At 37.3% G+C, this 14495-nt stretch overlaps 2 protein-coding genes across 3 annotated transcripts in view; both read right to left on the bottom strand.

Annotated features, from left to right (window-relative positions):
• The window catches only part of LOC123559786 (YEATS domain-containing protein 2-like), a 34188-nt gene extending 25345 nt beyond the window's left edge, over positions 1-8843 (bottom strand). Inside the window, exons 1-5 of one of the 2 annotated variants that reach the window (XM_045351885.2) lie at positions 8730-8843; positions 4742-4841; positions 3389-3486; positions 1251-1343; positions 301-474 (exon numbers count right to left, since the gene is read on the bottom strand). In XM_045351885.2, the coding sequence (XP_045207820.2) occupies positions 301-474; positions 1251-1343; positions 3389-3486; positions 4742-4835 (459 nt within the window). In that variant the 5' untranslated portion in view covers positions 4836-4841; positions 8730-8843. The remainder of the gene's footprint in view (positions 1-300; positions 475-1250; positions 1344-3388; positions 3487-4741; positions 4842-8729) is intronic. The other variant, XM_045351886.2, reaches the window with a different exon arrangement.
• A 3680-nt stretch (positions 8844-12523) lies between these two features.
• LOC123560940 (uncharacterized) lies at positions 12524-13315 on the bottom strand. The gene has a single exon (XM_045353091.2). The coding sequence runs from the start codon at positions 13313-13315 to the stop codon at positions 12524-12526; it is 792 nt and encodes a 263-aa protein (XP_045209026.2).
• Between the last annotated feature and the right edge of the window lie 1180 nt (positions 13316-14495).

The following is a 14495-nucleotide window of genomic DNA, read 5'->3' as shown; positions in this document are numbered from 1 at the left end:
AAACCCATGACCCCCGGGTTGAGCCGCCGACACCTTAACCACTAGACCACCGCTCCCCTACATACCTGTATCATAGCTTCTGTGCATCATTATGTAAGACCTTGATCTTTGACCTACTGTATCTAAAAACAATAGGCCATCTAGTGAGACAATTCTGTGAAGTGTGATAGTCAATGGTTTTTCAGAGTTTTTAAAAGAAAACAAATGGGCTACTGGCAATGGCAGACAAACTTACATGTCCAAAGCAATACAACCCCTCATTTTTTGAAAGGGGTTATGATAAAACTGATGATGACTTACTTTTGTTGATACTATCCCAATTCGCTCTGAGACCAATTCTGACTGTTTGACTTCCCCTTCTGGAGCCTCTTGTTTGACCTCACACTGAGATGGTAGAGCAGGGGTGCCTGGTGGGGCTTTACCAATAAACTTTCTAACTGTAGGATGAATCATTGGAACTTGGTCTGCTGACTTCTGGAAACAGTAAACACATTTTTTATAGAATATACATATACTGCACTGACAAGAAATAGCAGCTAACTGGTTAACTGCATTGACAAAACGAAACAGCTAACTGGTTGACTGCACTGACATAATGAAGCAGCTAACTGGTTAACTGCACTGACATGAAGAAGCAGCTATCACATTTAAGTAACAAATAACAAAAACCTGGTAAAACTACCCATACATCAGCTTCAACCAGAAACAACTGACATATCACATGTAAAACCCAATCCCAGTATGTACCTATAACCCCTATGTGTTCATGGCTGAAAACTTTTTCTTTTGTGCTGTATATTATAGTATAGTATATACAAAGAATATTTTCAAATTTTAAGTGCCATTTATGCAAAACCATACATTAAGTTACTTAACAACAAAATTACCGTATGCTATATATGAAACAACACGTACAACTTGTTCAATTTCTTTATCACTGCCATTCTAATGTTGTCATATAATATCCTACACTATGAAATCATTACTATTTGTGAGGGACTACTTTCTGTGGATTTTGTGGTTGCATAAATCCAAAGATTAAAATCCCAACAAACAAATAGTTCCCATTTATTTCATTTTTAAAACCGGTATATGAAATCTGCAAGTTTGTATCTAGACGGAATAGCAGTTTTGGCTAAAACCAGAAAAAAACATTTGCTAAAAATGGATGTCAATTTCACAGTACTTAACTGTAAATTCAAACACATGTTATAAGTTATTTGTATTACTGGTGAGGAAAATATGACTACCTTAGAAGATTTCTGTTGATTGGCGTTCCCATAGAAGTTGGCAACAATGCATGCCCTTAGTCTATCCATCATACTTCTGGCCATTTCCAATTTCTAAAATACACAGGATATAATCTATGCAAATAAAACAACATGAAATTAAATAATTGGATGGTATGACTTGCTTAAAATATCAACAGTCAGTACTGATAACTTATAAAGCTCAGTCAAAGGTTCTCTTTTAACCCTTGCCCTACATAATTTCTATAATTAACTTGTCCATCTTTCAATTTGGACAGTACCATTAACTGTTAAAAGGGTGTTTACTAAAAAGATACTGACTGAATGGCGGACAGTGCAGATCTTGATCAGACTGCACAGATGTGCAGGCTGCTCATGATCTACACTGGTCGCAAAGGCAGAATCAATTGTGTCCAGCATGATGAGGGTTAATGAAACTATCACCAAATTTGAAGTTGTGTGTCTTATGTTGTATCAAATGACGGCACTCAGTCAAACCGGGTCGGTTATTATTTTGCTTGGTTGCATTCTGTGCTTCAAAAGGATCTTCTTGCAGATTTTACTATCTATAACAACAGCAATCTTTAACTGCAATATGGCAGCCATAAAATGTCTCCCCATACTATCTTGGATTCAGTGTTGTTATAATATTTGGTCTTTTGTGATCATAAAGTCCAATCATTACTTATGTAACAGAGTTCCACTAAATAATATATATAAATTCAGTGCTAGGAGGCACAACTTTCTCTCATAAACAGATTCAACCAAATGGACACTGCTTTTGTTTTGCTTGGTTGCATTCTGAGCATTCTTACACATTTTATTTTCTAATTTTCCTGGGATGTCCCTAAAATGCAGAGAAGGGTAACCAAGGGAGGGCCTAGGTACTGGTGCTACAGATTAAGTTTGGTTTGGTAAAGATTTGCCAGGCTGTTCCTGAGAGGCCGTTCTAAAGCTTTCCAGTTTTTAGCTCTGGAAACCCTTAGAAGGGGCTAAACAGAACAAAGTAGACAAGTTGTTGAAAAGGTGCTAAATTTGGGGTAAATCCATTGATAGGTGCATCACATGAAGCCATTTAAAGCCTTTTTTTTTATATTTCAAGCTCTGGTGACCCCTAAAGGGTTAGGCAGTATCATTTGAAAAACCTTGTGAAAGGTCCAGGTAAGGATGTTGTAGACAAAATTTGGTGAATCCCTCAAGTATTTTATGAGAAGCTGTTTAGTGGTTTTTTCTGTCTTTAGTTCATGTGGCCGCCTAAAAGGGGGCAAGCAGAACCATTTGAACAAACTTGAAAGAGGACCATACTAGGATGCTACGGATAAAGTTTGGTGAGATGTATCATCATGAGAAGAAGCAGTTTCCAAGGTTTTGCTATTCATAGCTCTGGTGGCTGTTAAAAGGGGACAAGCTTAACCAGTAGAAAAACACTTGATGGAAATTCATGCAAGGATACTCCAGACAAAATTAGGGTTGATTCTTACCAATACTTTCAGAGGAAAAATGATGATGCAGTATGGCCGACATTCTCGCATACCAGAGGTTTACAATGATTCACTAGCTGAACCTCTGGCACATTTCGCCGATATTTTTACTTTGGTTACATTACAGGTAAAAGGTTTCAGCCAATCAGCGACGTTTCACTACAAATCATCGTGAACCAATCAAAATCAAACATGAAAAGCGTGACTGCATCCTTTCCAAAATCAACGCCGAATTACGAGGATTGTAATTATTTCTTGAGGTAAATTTCTAAAAATCCGATTAAAGGAATAAATATTTATTAATCGCAGCCATGCAATATCGTCTTTTTTTCATTTGTAGATAATACTTTACTTAGATGTTGTTTGAAGTTTTAATTCGGCATGCTGAATAATGGCGAACATTGATTGACTGAAAACACTCCCGGTAGTAATTACGAGTGCACATGCTCACCAAGTTAACAAAAGAAATAAATCAGAGGTTTGTCTAAGGAATTTTGGCGAACCTCTGATGGATGAGAATGTATGACTGACAACAGGGCCAGATTGTCCACCAGCACTAATAGTTCAAAATTCAGGGGTGCTAAAAAAATCAGACACGAAAACCTTGCTAAAATGCACATGAACAAATGGACCCAAAATTTGAATTGAAATACAAACCTCACTAATACTGAGAAGTTCAGCCTCTTTATTACTAACTTCAACATCAAACTGTTTCTTGATAATGGAGACAATCTTCTTCTTAGTGGCCTCTTTTGCTGAAATGACAAAAAAAAAATTTTTTCAAACATTTTTAAGTGAACCATTGTGCCAGATAGTTTACCTTGATGAACATTCCTGTGCTTTTTACCAATTATACATGTAATAATGATGTACATATAATTTGTGTATTTACTTCTGACAAATATTTGGGCTATAGAAATCTTCAAGTTCATTTAAAAATCACATAGAAAACATTTTGTAAATCTTCAGGTTGTGAAAACTGCAAGACCTTTGTGCAGGTGGTAAGAAAAAAAGATGATACAATGTACATGAAGTGAATTTCTGCATGAAATAATTACATAAAAATATGGCCTATAACAAAAGCATGGCCTTAGATCTCTCACGTGAGTATTAGTACTTAAACTTATTTCATCATGCAAAGGAGTTGCGTTTTTTAACAAATCAACATGTTGTAGATCTATGCTTTTGGTAGATAATTTTTATTAGGTTTGATGTCACACTGACACAATTATAGGTGCCATAACAGTAATTTTCCAGCTTCTGATGGTGGAGAAGGATCTTCCATACACCTCACATAAAAGAATTCTACACCTAAAGCCAGGTTTTGAAAGGGTCAAGTGAAGCCTCTGTACTGGACCGACCCTCTGAGACTGATGTCGCCAACATGTTCATACTGTACGGTGAACAAGCCCATAATCACAGTAACTAATTGAAAGGTAAGGGATCAGTAAAACCGCTTTGAATCATAATAATAAATTTGATTTACTTTAAAAAAAATCCTAATGCTCAGAGTCAGTAGCTGGGTAATACTGTAGCAACCTTTGATAGGGTGGTCACCCCAAAAACAACTGGATGTATAATAATGTATTCACTCTTAAATTTGAGGCAATTTCAGTCAAAATGATTTTCACAGTGTCCACAATAATACACCTACCGAGAAAATAAGCCCTGCATATTACTGCCAAGTTTTTGTTACAACTGAAACAGTTTAAACATTATCGGAAGGCGTTCACCATGGAAAATTCCGGCAAAATTATCCTAAAATCTGGCAATCAGTTTCAAATAAGATTTTCATAATTTCAATACAAAGGCATACAAACATAGGGCAATCACATTACACTGAGGAATATTAATACAAAGGCATACAGACATAATTATGGTAATTGCATTACCTCAGAATTTCAATACAAAGGCATACAAAGACAGGGCAATCACATAACCTCAAAAGCACTTAGGTGAGCCACAAAAATGAAACAACACTTTTAATTAAACTTTTTTCTTCTGACATACCCCCTTCTTCAAGAACACGCCTCCTCTTGTTCTGTACCTCAGAGACATCTTCATAATCTGGATCCAGCTCAATATGTGACCTCTTTGATGTCATAGTAACCTACAATCAAAAGAAGTCTTTTCTGAATGAGACAAAGAAAAACTGGTTGTTTTAAAATAGTAGGTAGGATGTATCAGCACTTTTCACAAGAAAAGTCCTTTCATATTGGGAAATTCATGTGCAGTTACTGCCTATTTGGAGAAATTTAAGAGACATTTAATTAAACAAGAGGGCCATAATGGCCCTAGGTCGCTCACCAGATTAACTCAACATAACAAACATGTTTGACCTAGTGACCCGGTTTTTGAAAACGTATGACCCAGTTTCAAACTCGTCTCGGTTTTCAAGGTGATAAACATTCTGACCAAGTTTCATGAAGACTGGAGCAAAAATGTGGCCTCTAGTGTTTATTTCTTCGATTTGGCCTAGTAACCTAGGTTTTTACCCAACCGAAGATAATTTTTAACCTGTCCGAAATTTCATGGAGAAAAATATTCTGACCAATTTTCATGAAGATTGGACCAAAAAATGTGGCCCAAGTGTAAACAAGCATTTTCTTTCATTTGACCTAGTGACCTAGTTTTTGACCCCACATGACCCAGATTAAAACTCTTCCATGATTTCATGAAAACAAACATTCTGACAAAGTTTCATGAAGACTGGAGCAAAAAAAAGTGGCCTCTAAAGTATAAACAAACTTTTCCTTTGATTTTTACCAAGTGACCTAGTTTTTGACCCTACATGACCCAGAGTCGAAATCATATACTAGTAAGACTTCATGATACCAAACATTCTGACCAAGTTTTATGAAGATTGAATAAAAAATGTGGCCCCTAGAGTGTTAACAAGCTTTTCCTTTGATTTGACCGGTTAGACCTAGTTTTTTATCCCACATGACCCAGATTCGAACTTGGCCTAGAAATATTCAAGACAAACATTTTGACCAATTCTCATGAGTTTCAAACATAAAATGTGGTCTCTAGAGTGTTAACAAGATTTTCCTTTGATCTGGCCTAGTGACTTAGTTTTTGACCCGACATGACCCAGAAATCATCAAGACAAACATTCTGACCAATTCTCATGAGTTTCAAACTTAAAATGTGGTCTCTAGAGTGTTAACAAGATTTTCCTTTGATCTGGCCTAGTGACCTAGTTTTTGACCCGACATGAGCCAGATTCGAACTTGGCCTAAAGATCATCAAGATAAACATTCTGACCAAGTTTCATCACAATAGGGTCATAAATGTGGCCTCTAGAGTGTTAACAAGCTTTTCCTTTAATTTGACTGGGTGACCTAGTTTTTGACTCCACATGACCCAGATTCAAACTTGACCTAGATGTCATCAATACATTCTGACTAAATCTCATGAGTTTCAAACTTAAAATGTGGCCTCTACAGTGTTAACAAGATTTTCCTTTGATCTGGCCTAGTGACCTAGTTTTTGACCCCGCATGACCCATATTCAAACTTGGCCTAGGAATCATCAAGATAAACATTCTGACAAAGTTTCATGAAGATAAGGTCATAAATGTGGCTGGCCTCTCTAGAGTGTTAACAAGCTTTTCCTTTGATTTGACTGGGTGACCTAGTTTTTGACCCAACATGACCCCGATTCGACCTTGGGCTAGAGGTCATCAAGGTAAACATTCTGACCAAGTTTCACAAAAATAGGGTCAAAAATGTGGCCTCTAGGGTGTTAACAAGCTTTTCCTTTGATTTGATTTTGACCTGGTGACCTAGTTTTGACCCCAGATGACCCAATATCGAAATTGTCCAAGATTTTATTGAGGGTAACATTGTGACCAAGTTTCATTAAGATTGGGCCAAAATTGTGACCTCTAGAGTGTTAGCAGTCATATTGTTGACGACGGACGACTGACGGCAGACGATGGACACAGGGCGATCACAAAAGCTCACCTTGAGCACTTCATGCTCTGGTGAGCTAAAAAAAAGGATTGTGTATATTAAGGAACTAATATAAACTCGAATCAGACAGTGATCCAAAAAAGACAAATCATCTTGTGCTACTTGGCTTTATGAAACATATGCTGTTGAATTTTCAAACAAAATAATGTTATGAGCATAAATTATGATTCAACCATTTAATGACCATAGAATTAACAATTATTAATAAGTAAAACCAATGATTTTCTACTTTTTAGCTTGATTAATAATACATATCCTCACTCGTTCGCTTGCTATTTGCCTTTGTGGTTAAAGCACCTTTAAGAATTATTCCTTATTAAACTGTGTTGACCGAGAGTCTGTGACTTGTTTAATCTTCAGGTTGGCTTATTTCCATTCATTGCATTTATTAGTTCTCTGTAGGAAATACTACATGCCAGTATCGATACGGTATTATCAAAGGCAGTGGCTACAGAACCGGAATCGGTTCCCTAGCCAAAGTACCGTGCATAGGCTAAGGAACCGGAATTTTATTTCTATGCATAATACTGCCAGAATTCACTTTGTTTCTTTTGGTAAGTATCATGCATATTATTATCTTAATAAATTTTACCATGCCCTTGCATTTATCTGCCTTTACTGTGTCTCCAAAAGTGTACTCACTGCATACAGTGTCCGCCATATTGGAATGATATATACCAATAAATGCATGAAAACTACTTTGCCTTTCTTAATGTTATTTGCTTTAAACATGTACTATGTTTAAATTATTTAAATGTAAAATTGTATTGTTTTGTATATGCCTCATTAGGTTTACCAGTGTACAAAATAATTTAATTGCCATTAAATCTTCCAGCAGATTCTATGATCACTTTAAATACTGGTTTGTAACACCTCGGCATTTCACATGCACCCGTTCAGTTTTTTATTGGATTAAAGTTTGCAAGTGATTAGCAAATTGAAAAAAAAACATGTGATCAATACTAATTAACAGAAATTACTTAATTTGTTTTAATTGTTTATTTTATTGTACTGTACCATTTAAGTTTAAATTTCAAGTTTATTTCAGCTTGCTCCGGTGCCCACAACGATTTCCAAATTAATTCATACTAATTTATATCGTTCCAATTTGGCGGACAGTATGCGGCGAGTACACTTTTGGATACACAGTAAATGCAGATAAATGCAAGAGCATGCATGCTTGCTGATATGGTAAAATTAATTAAGATAATAACATGCATGATACTTAAAGGTAAAGGTAAGGTAGAGGTAAATTTAATTTACCGTCACTTTGTTAAACAATTAACATAAGCTCTGTAGAGCTTTTTAGCAACCCTATATTAAGAACAGTTAAAACCAGTTACGTATACCTTACCCCCAGCAATTTGCTAGTACCCATTTACAGCTGGGTCGACTGAGGCAATCTTGATAAAGTGCCTTGCCTAAGGACACATCGCAATGGGAGTAGCCAGGATTCGAACCAGGGGCCTTCACCTCCGTAGGAAAGCGTCTTAGCCCTCCTGACCAATGTGTCCAATGCGTACCAAAAGAAACAAATTAAATTTTGGCAGCTTTATGCATAGAAATAAAATTCTGGTTCCCTAGTCTGTGCACGGTACTTTGGCTAGAGTACGGGTTTTGGACGAATAAGTTCGCTGTCTAGGGAACTGATTCTGGTTCTCTAGCCACTGCCATTATCAAAGTATTTCTAGGTATCACGCCTGTGACAGTACTGACACAACAAACTACCGATGTATAATTTGATAATTGTTGCAAATTATAACATCATACTAAATTTTCTGGGCTTTCTGGTGCTAAAACACAGTAATGCGTCGGTCGACTTCTTTAATTCAATACAACTATTTCTGTACCCCACCCACAGTTTACAAACAGGTTTACCTTGTTCTTGTAAAATAAATCAAGTTGTAGCTGTACATCATACCTGTTGAACCTTAAGCTGATATAGTGCAACTTATAATTTGATCTTTTTGCTTTGTACTGTATAAGAGAGTTTAACGTAAGAATTAGCTCAGCATACACACCTTTCACGAAAACCACAACAAATTCTAGTTCCTTGTGGAGGCCGCCATGTTTTTTTTCGATCGCCAGGTCAAAGGTCGTTACGGTTCACCGGAACGCACTAAGACGTGTGCGTGGACCGGGCGTTGACTTCAAAAAGTGACACTTCTGTACACAATTAAAGACCAAAGAACTGGAAAAAACTACCTTGGTAGCAGCGTTTAGATCTGATTTCTTTTCACAATTAACTCTATACTGTACGAGGATTTATCGACTAGGCTGCCCCTTTTGGCAGTGGCTAGAGAACCGGAATCGGTTCCCTAGACTGCGAACTTCTTCTTCCTGAACCGGTTCTCTAAGCAAAATACCGTGCATAGGCTAGGGAACCGGAATTTTATTTTTATGCATAATGCTGCCGAAATCCACATTGTTTCTTGGTAAGTGTCATGCATATTATTATCTTAATTAATTTTACTATTCCCTTGCATTTAACTGCGTTTACTGTCTCCAAAAGTGTACTCGCCGCATATATACCGTGTCTGCCGTATTGGAATGATATAAACTAGTACGAATAAGTGCGTGAACTATACTTCGCAGTTTTTAAATGTTATTAAATTTTGCTTTAAACTTTTACTATATTTAAATTATTTAAATATAAAATAATATTGGTTTGTATCTGCGTCATTACATGTTTATAGATGAACAAATTAATTTAATTGCCCTTAAAACTTCATACAGATTCTTTAAATACTGGTTTGTAACACCTCGGCATTTCACGTTCAAAGATATGTAATCAATACTAATTAACAGAAATTACTTAATTTGTTTTAATCGTTTCTTTTATTGTCTTACACCTTTTAAGTTTAAATTTCAAGTTTATTTCGGCTTTCGCATTCATTCGTACTAGTTTATTTTATCATTCCAATATGGCGGACAGTATGCGGCGAGTACACTTCTTGAGACACAGTAAACACAAATAAATAACAGGGCATAGCTTGCTGAAATAGTAAAATTAATTAACTTATTAAGATAAGAACATGCACATGATACTTACGAAAAGAAACAAAGTGAATTTCGCCAGTTTATGCATAGAAATAAAATTCCGGTTCCCTAGCCTATGCACGTTACTTTGGCTAGAGAACCGGTTCCGGACGAATAAGTTTGCTGTCTAGGGAACCGATTCCGGTTCTCTAGCCACTGCCCTCACTTTTTCCGGGTCAGTTAAATTTATCAAAACAATGAAATATACTTTATGATAAAAAATATTTTAAGATATCATAAAAACAGTTAGATGCCATAAAAGTACTGTATTGGATATTTCAAACTACGATTAGAGCATCTGGTTTTTAGTCTTCTTAATTTGATTAAGTGATATCCCAAATGCATTTTAGATATCTTTATTTATTTTATGCTAACTTATGAAATACTGTGTTTTATCAGTGAGATATAATCCATATCACTCACTGCATATCACTCACTGTAAATGATATAGCTTTGCCGATCTACTTGTACACTGAGTATAAATTTTTTAAATTATTTGCATAAAACAGGATGAAAATTGTAGTCGCACTTTGTTCTTTATAGTATATTTCTCGATTCAAATTACTTCACTCAATGAGAATTTAATAACGTTATGCAGCAAGAAATATTTATGTCGTGTGCGTCTTTCTAACGTTACATCACGTCTGACGTCATGTTCGTTTACGCGCGTCTGTTTCCCAGCGCTGAGATTAAAATTTGTTCTCAACGTAATTAAAGGCATAAAATAAAAAGAAATTTGTTTGTTTTTGTGAATATAGAATTTCTCGCCTCAAAGTGAGAAAATATTCATATTTGTACTCGTGCTACGCGCTCATGAAAATATTTGAATTTTCTCACTTCTCAGTGAGATATATTCCATATTCACTCAAAACAAACAAATACCCTCTATATATCATTATAGATGTTTTTAGGGCATACAGTAGTAAAAGAAAATGCTATACTTTCTATATAAAATTAGCAATCTTCTGAGAGCTGTAGCACATAGATCTATAGCCAGGCCTATTTTAAAAAGGATTACTACTACTAGCCTTATTTTCTTAAATGACCTAAAAACACAAAAGAACACCAAGAAAAGTAGGGGTCATGTATCTTCTAAGATAGGGGTCATGTATCTTCTAAGAGAGATTTTTGTCTGACTGGTCAACACTATGGAATATCTTCCAAACTGACAGCTTAAGTGTGGATAATGGACACATGTGTAATTAGGTTTGTTTACATTTCTTTTAAAGCAAAAAATCACTTTAAAAATGCTACCAAAATGTCGGGTATAGGTCCACAATGAAATAAAAACAGGCCTGGCTTACATAAAACATGAAAATGCCACTTTAACTGGGAAAAAAATGGAGGATTCTTTCTTTCCGCCATCATCCGGTAGTGCTGCTATTTAGTACTATTGTAGGCATACCTTTATGCTAATTGAGCGTTGAGTGCAATACTGAATTCCGTTCTATAGTTTTATTCTAATGCAGTAATAACCCAACTTTGGACTCATAATTCGCGTGCTGTGTACAAGTCCAACTGTATCTTTATCTCGGGCATAACCCGAGTAAATTATTCCACCTGTCATATAACAGGTTCAGGGTGTTTAAACATGGTTCTTCTATATTTTATTTCGAATCTAATATGTCTTTTACGTAAGCAAGTGCATTAATTATGGAAACACTACATCATGGCGCCTGTATAGCGTAAAATATAGTATAAAATATCTATGGGAATTTTGTCGTCAATAAAAGGAATAATTGTAATCCAACAAAATAATATCAAAGCCTTGAGATGACTGGTGGGGCCTATTTGTTATTTGCCAGTGATTCTTGTCTCAGTTTTACACAATGTTAGGGAATAACTGCAACACTAGATGTCCATAAACAAATACATTGTCACTTGTAAAAGAATTTAACAAATCGTTTCAGAAAGCATATTTTATCTCGAGAAAAGTAAGACATTGATCGAACGTCAGAGATAAAGAAACAATAAGAATGCTATGAAATTCAGAAATATTACTCCGAATATCATAGCTTTTTCTCTGTTGTTTGTGCATGTATAAACCATGCCGGACAAAGCACACATTGAATAACACCTGAAAGATGGTGAACGTATATATATAGAGACAGAGAATGAGAGCCCTATTCTATACCGGCATGAAGACCGTATTTCTGCTGACATTTTTATTATGGTCAGGTGTAAAACATGACACTTTGCAGACTTAAATGCCATATCCCGCTGCTTCTCCCAGATCTGTATCTTTCCAAAGTTGAGACTCAGAGAGAGAGAGAGAGAGAGAGAGAGAGAGAGAGTCGGTTGTGAAGTAGACCTAAGTATCCTCAGCAGATTCGAATTATGGATTTAGAGACAGAGGAAGGAAGCTGATTTATCAGAGGGGCCGAAGAACAAATTATCAAATTATGTTTTATGGACATAGCTTAAGGCAGTTCTACACGTTTGATAAACCCGGAGTAATAGCGTAACGTCATTTTATCCGGATAACGCAGAATAGAGGCTGGATTCGGCCTACGGAAACAAACTCATTTTATGAATTAATGACAACCAATGAGTAAATTCATTAAAACGGTAATGTTATTATCTTTTTAAAGTTGAAATATGATATTAAAAAGTTTTATACTTCAATTACTAGTAATTCTAAATAATGTCTTAAAATCAGTCTTTAATCAAGATCAAACGTCTTGAAAGCAAGCACACGGGCCTATACAGTTTATTTCACCATATAACACATCATAATATTATGTTAAATTTACTTCTTCTTCTTGGCGTTCACCGCCTACACTGTCACCCCTGATCCAGCAATGAAGGATGCCGTCTTCTTCAGGTCCTCCTTCTTGCCGTGCACTTTGGTTTTCATTGGGGTGCTGTTTGGCCACACACTTTTTCTTTGGTTTTCCAGACGTGGGCATCTCTGTAGAATGTGCTCAGCAGTTTGCTGTTCCAGACCACAGGGGCACATCGGAGAGGGAGACAATTTAAGCTTTGTGTACATGTGGGCATTTAACCTGTTATGTCCTGTGCGAAGCCTAAAGATGATGACTTGTTCCCATCTTTCTAGTAGGTGCAAGTCATCCTTGGTTGGCCTTGGCTTTGTAAGTGCTTTGATCATTGTCACCTTCTCCTCGTGAGTAATGGCATTTTGAGGCTGGTTATCTGTAGCTCCAAGCTTGGCTAATCTGTCTGCATTCTCATTTCCAGGTACACCACAGTGTGCAGGTATCCATTGTAAGGACACAACTCTTGTTTTGCATAGACTGAACAGTGCCCTGGAGATGGATGTTTGTTTGGAATTTTCCATTGCTTGGAGTACTGACAGAGCATCTGTGAAGATAACCACGTTGGGGCAGCTCTCTGGATACTCCTCAATGAGTTTAATAGCTTGTTTGATGGCTTCAACCTCGGCTCTATAGTTGGTACAGTGCCTTCCGGTTGGGATACTATTTGTCTCTGATCTTCCCGAGGTATACAGTATGAAGATGCCAGCTCCTCCGTCTTTTATTGCAGCTGAGGCTGAGCCGTCTGTGTACACATGTGTCCATGTCTCTGACGGATATGTGTCTCGGATCATGGCCTGTGTAAAGGATAGCTTAGTTATTCCATCTGAAGTACCTGGGGGAAGACCAGGAACAATGGTACGTATAGTCAGGTTGGATTAGTCATGTTTCCATGGTTCTGGTAGATCTTGAACAGTGAAGGGAGTAGTGGGTTGTCCAAGATGCTCTGCAAAGGTTTTGTTTAGCTTCTTGGCTTCATGTGCAAAGCTGCCTCTTTTTAAAAGATGTTTGGTAAGCCCTTCTAGTTTGGCTTTCATGGGATGATCTGGTAGGTATTGGTATTGGCTGGTTTGTACCAGAGTTTTGGACTCTCTTCTCTTGGCAAGTGGAGGGATGGCGGTAGCGTCTTCCATGGCCTTAATGGGTGTTGATTTCAGTGCTCCGGTGATGATCCTGAGAGCCTGATTTTGCATCTTGTCTAACCTCTGCTGATTTGTCTTGGCCGCTGATTTCCAAGCGGAGGAGCCATACTCTAGGATGGGTCTGATGGTCCCAAGGTATACTGTCTTGAGTATGTTTTCGTGTACTCCCCAGGTTGTACCAGCAAGTGTCCGTAGAATGGGAAGCTTTTTTCGTGTCTTTCTTTCTGCATTGGTTAGATGTGCCTTCCATGTAAGGCGCCTGTCGAACGTTACTCCCAGATATGTTGCCTCCTCCACTTCTGCAAGTGGGGTGTCACAAATCCTAATATAGCCAGCATCTGTCTGCTTTGGTGCAGGACTTCTCAGTGTTGACCTGAACACACCATTCTTCTGCCCAGGCTGAAAGCCTGTCTGTAGCTTCTTGCATCCTGTAGTTAGCAGTTATTGCATATTCCTCTGAGCACCAAAGCACCAAATCATCCGCGTAGAGAGCAGCTTTGACTCCTCTTGGAAGTTCAGCCACCAGATCATTGATGAAGAGAAGAGAGTAGGGGAGAGTATTCCTCCTTGGGGAACTCCATGTCTCTGCAGAAACTTATAACTAGAGGTTCCATCAAGGTTCATTCTAGCCCCTCGGTTGAAGAGATAGGACTTTATCCATCTGTACATGGTGCCTCCAACACCATTCCTCTGTAGTTTTACCAGAAGACCATCCACACATACCTTGTCAGCATCTCATTGGTGATGTGGTCTGGTCCTGGTGATTTCTTGGCCTTGAGCTTCTTCAGTGCTGTAAGTAGCTCATTTAGTGTGAGGCTTGCTTCCATCACTT

This window comes from Mercenaria mercenaria, chromosome 10, assembly GCF_021730395.1.
Source record: "Mercenaria mercenaria strain notata chromosome 10, MADL_Memer_1, whole genome shotgun sequence".
Lineage (NCBI taxonomy): Eukaryota > Metazoa > Mollusca > Bivalvia > Venerida > Veneridae > Mercenaria > Mercenaria mercenaria.
Note: the sequence above shows the minus strand (reverse complement) of the source record. Positions and strands in the feature narration are given on the sequence as shown.

Bases quoted from the DNA above. Each gene is read 5' to 3' on its own strand.
- LOC123560940 (XM_045353091.2), bottom strand. From the start codon at position 13,315: ATGATCCGAGACACATATCCGTCAGAGACATGGACACATGTGTACACA.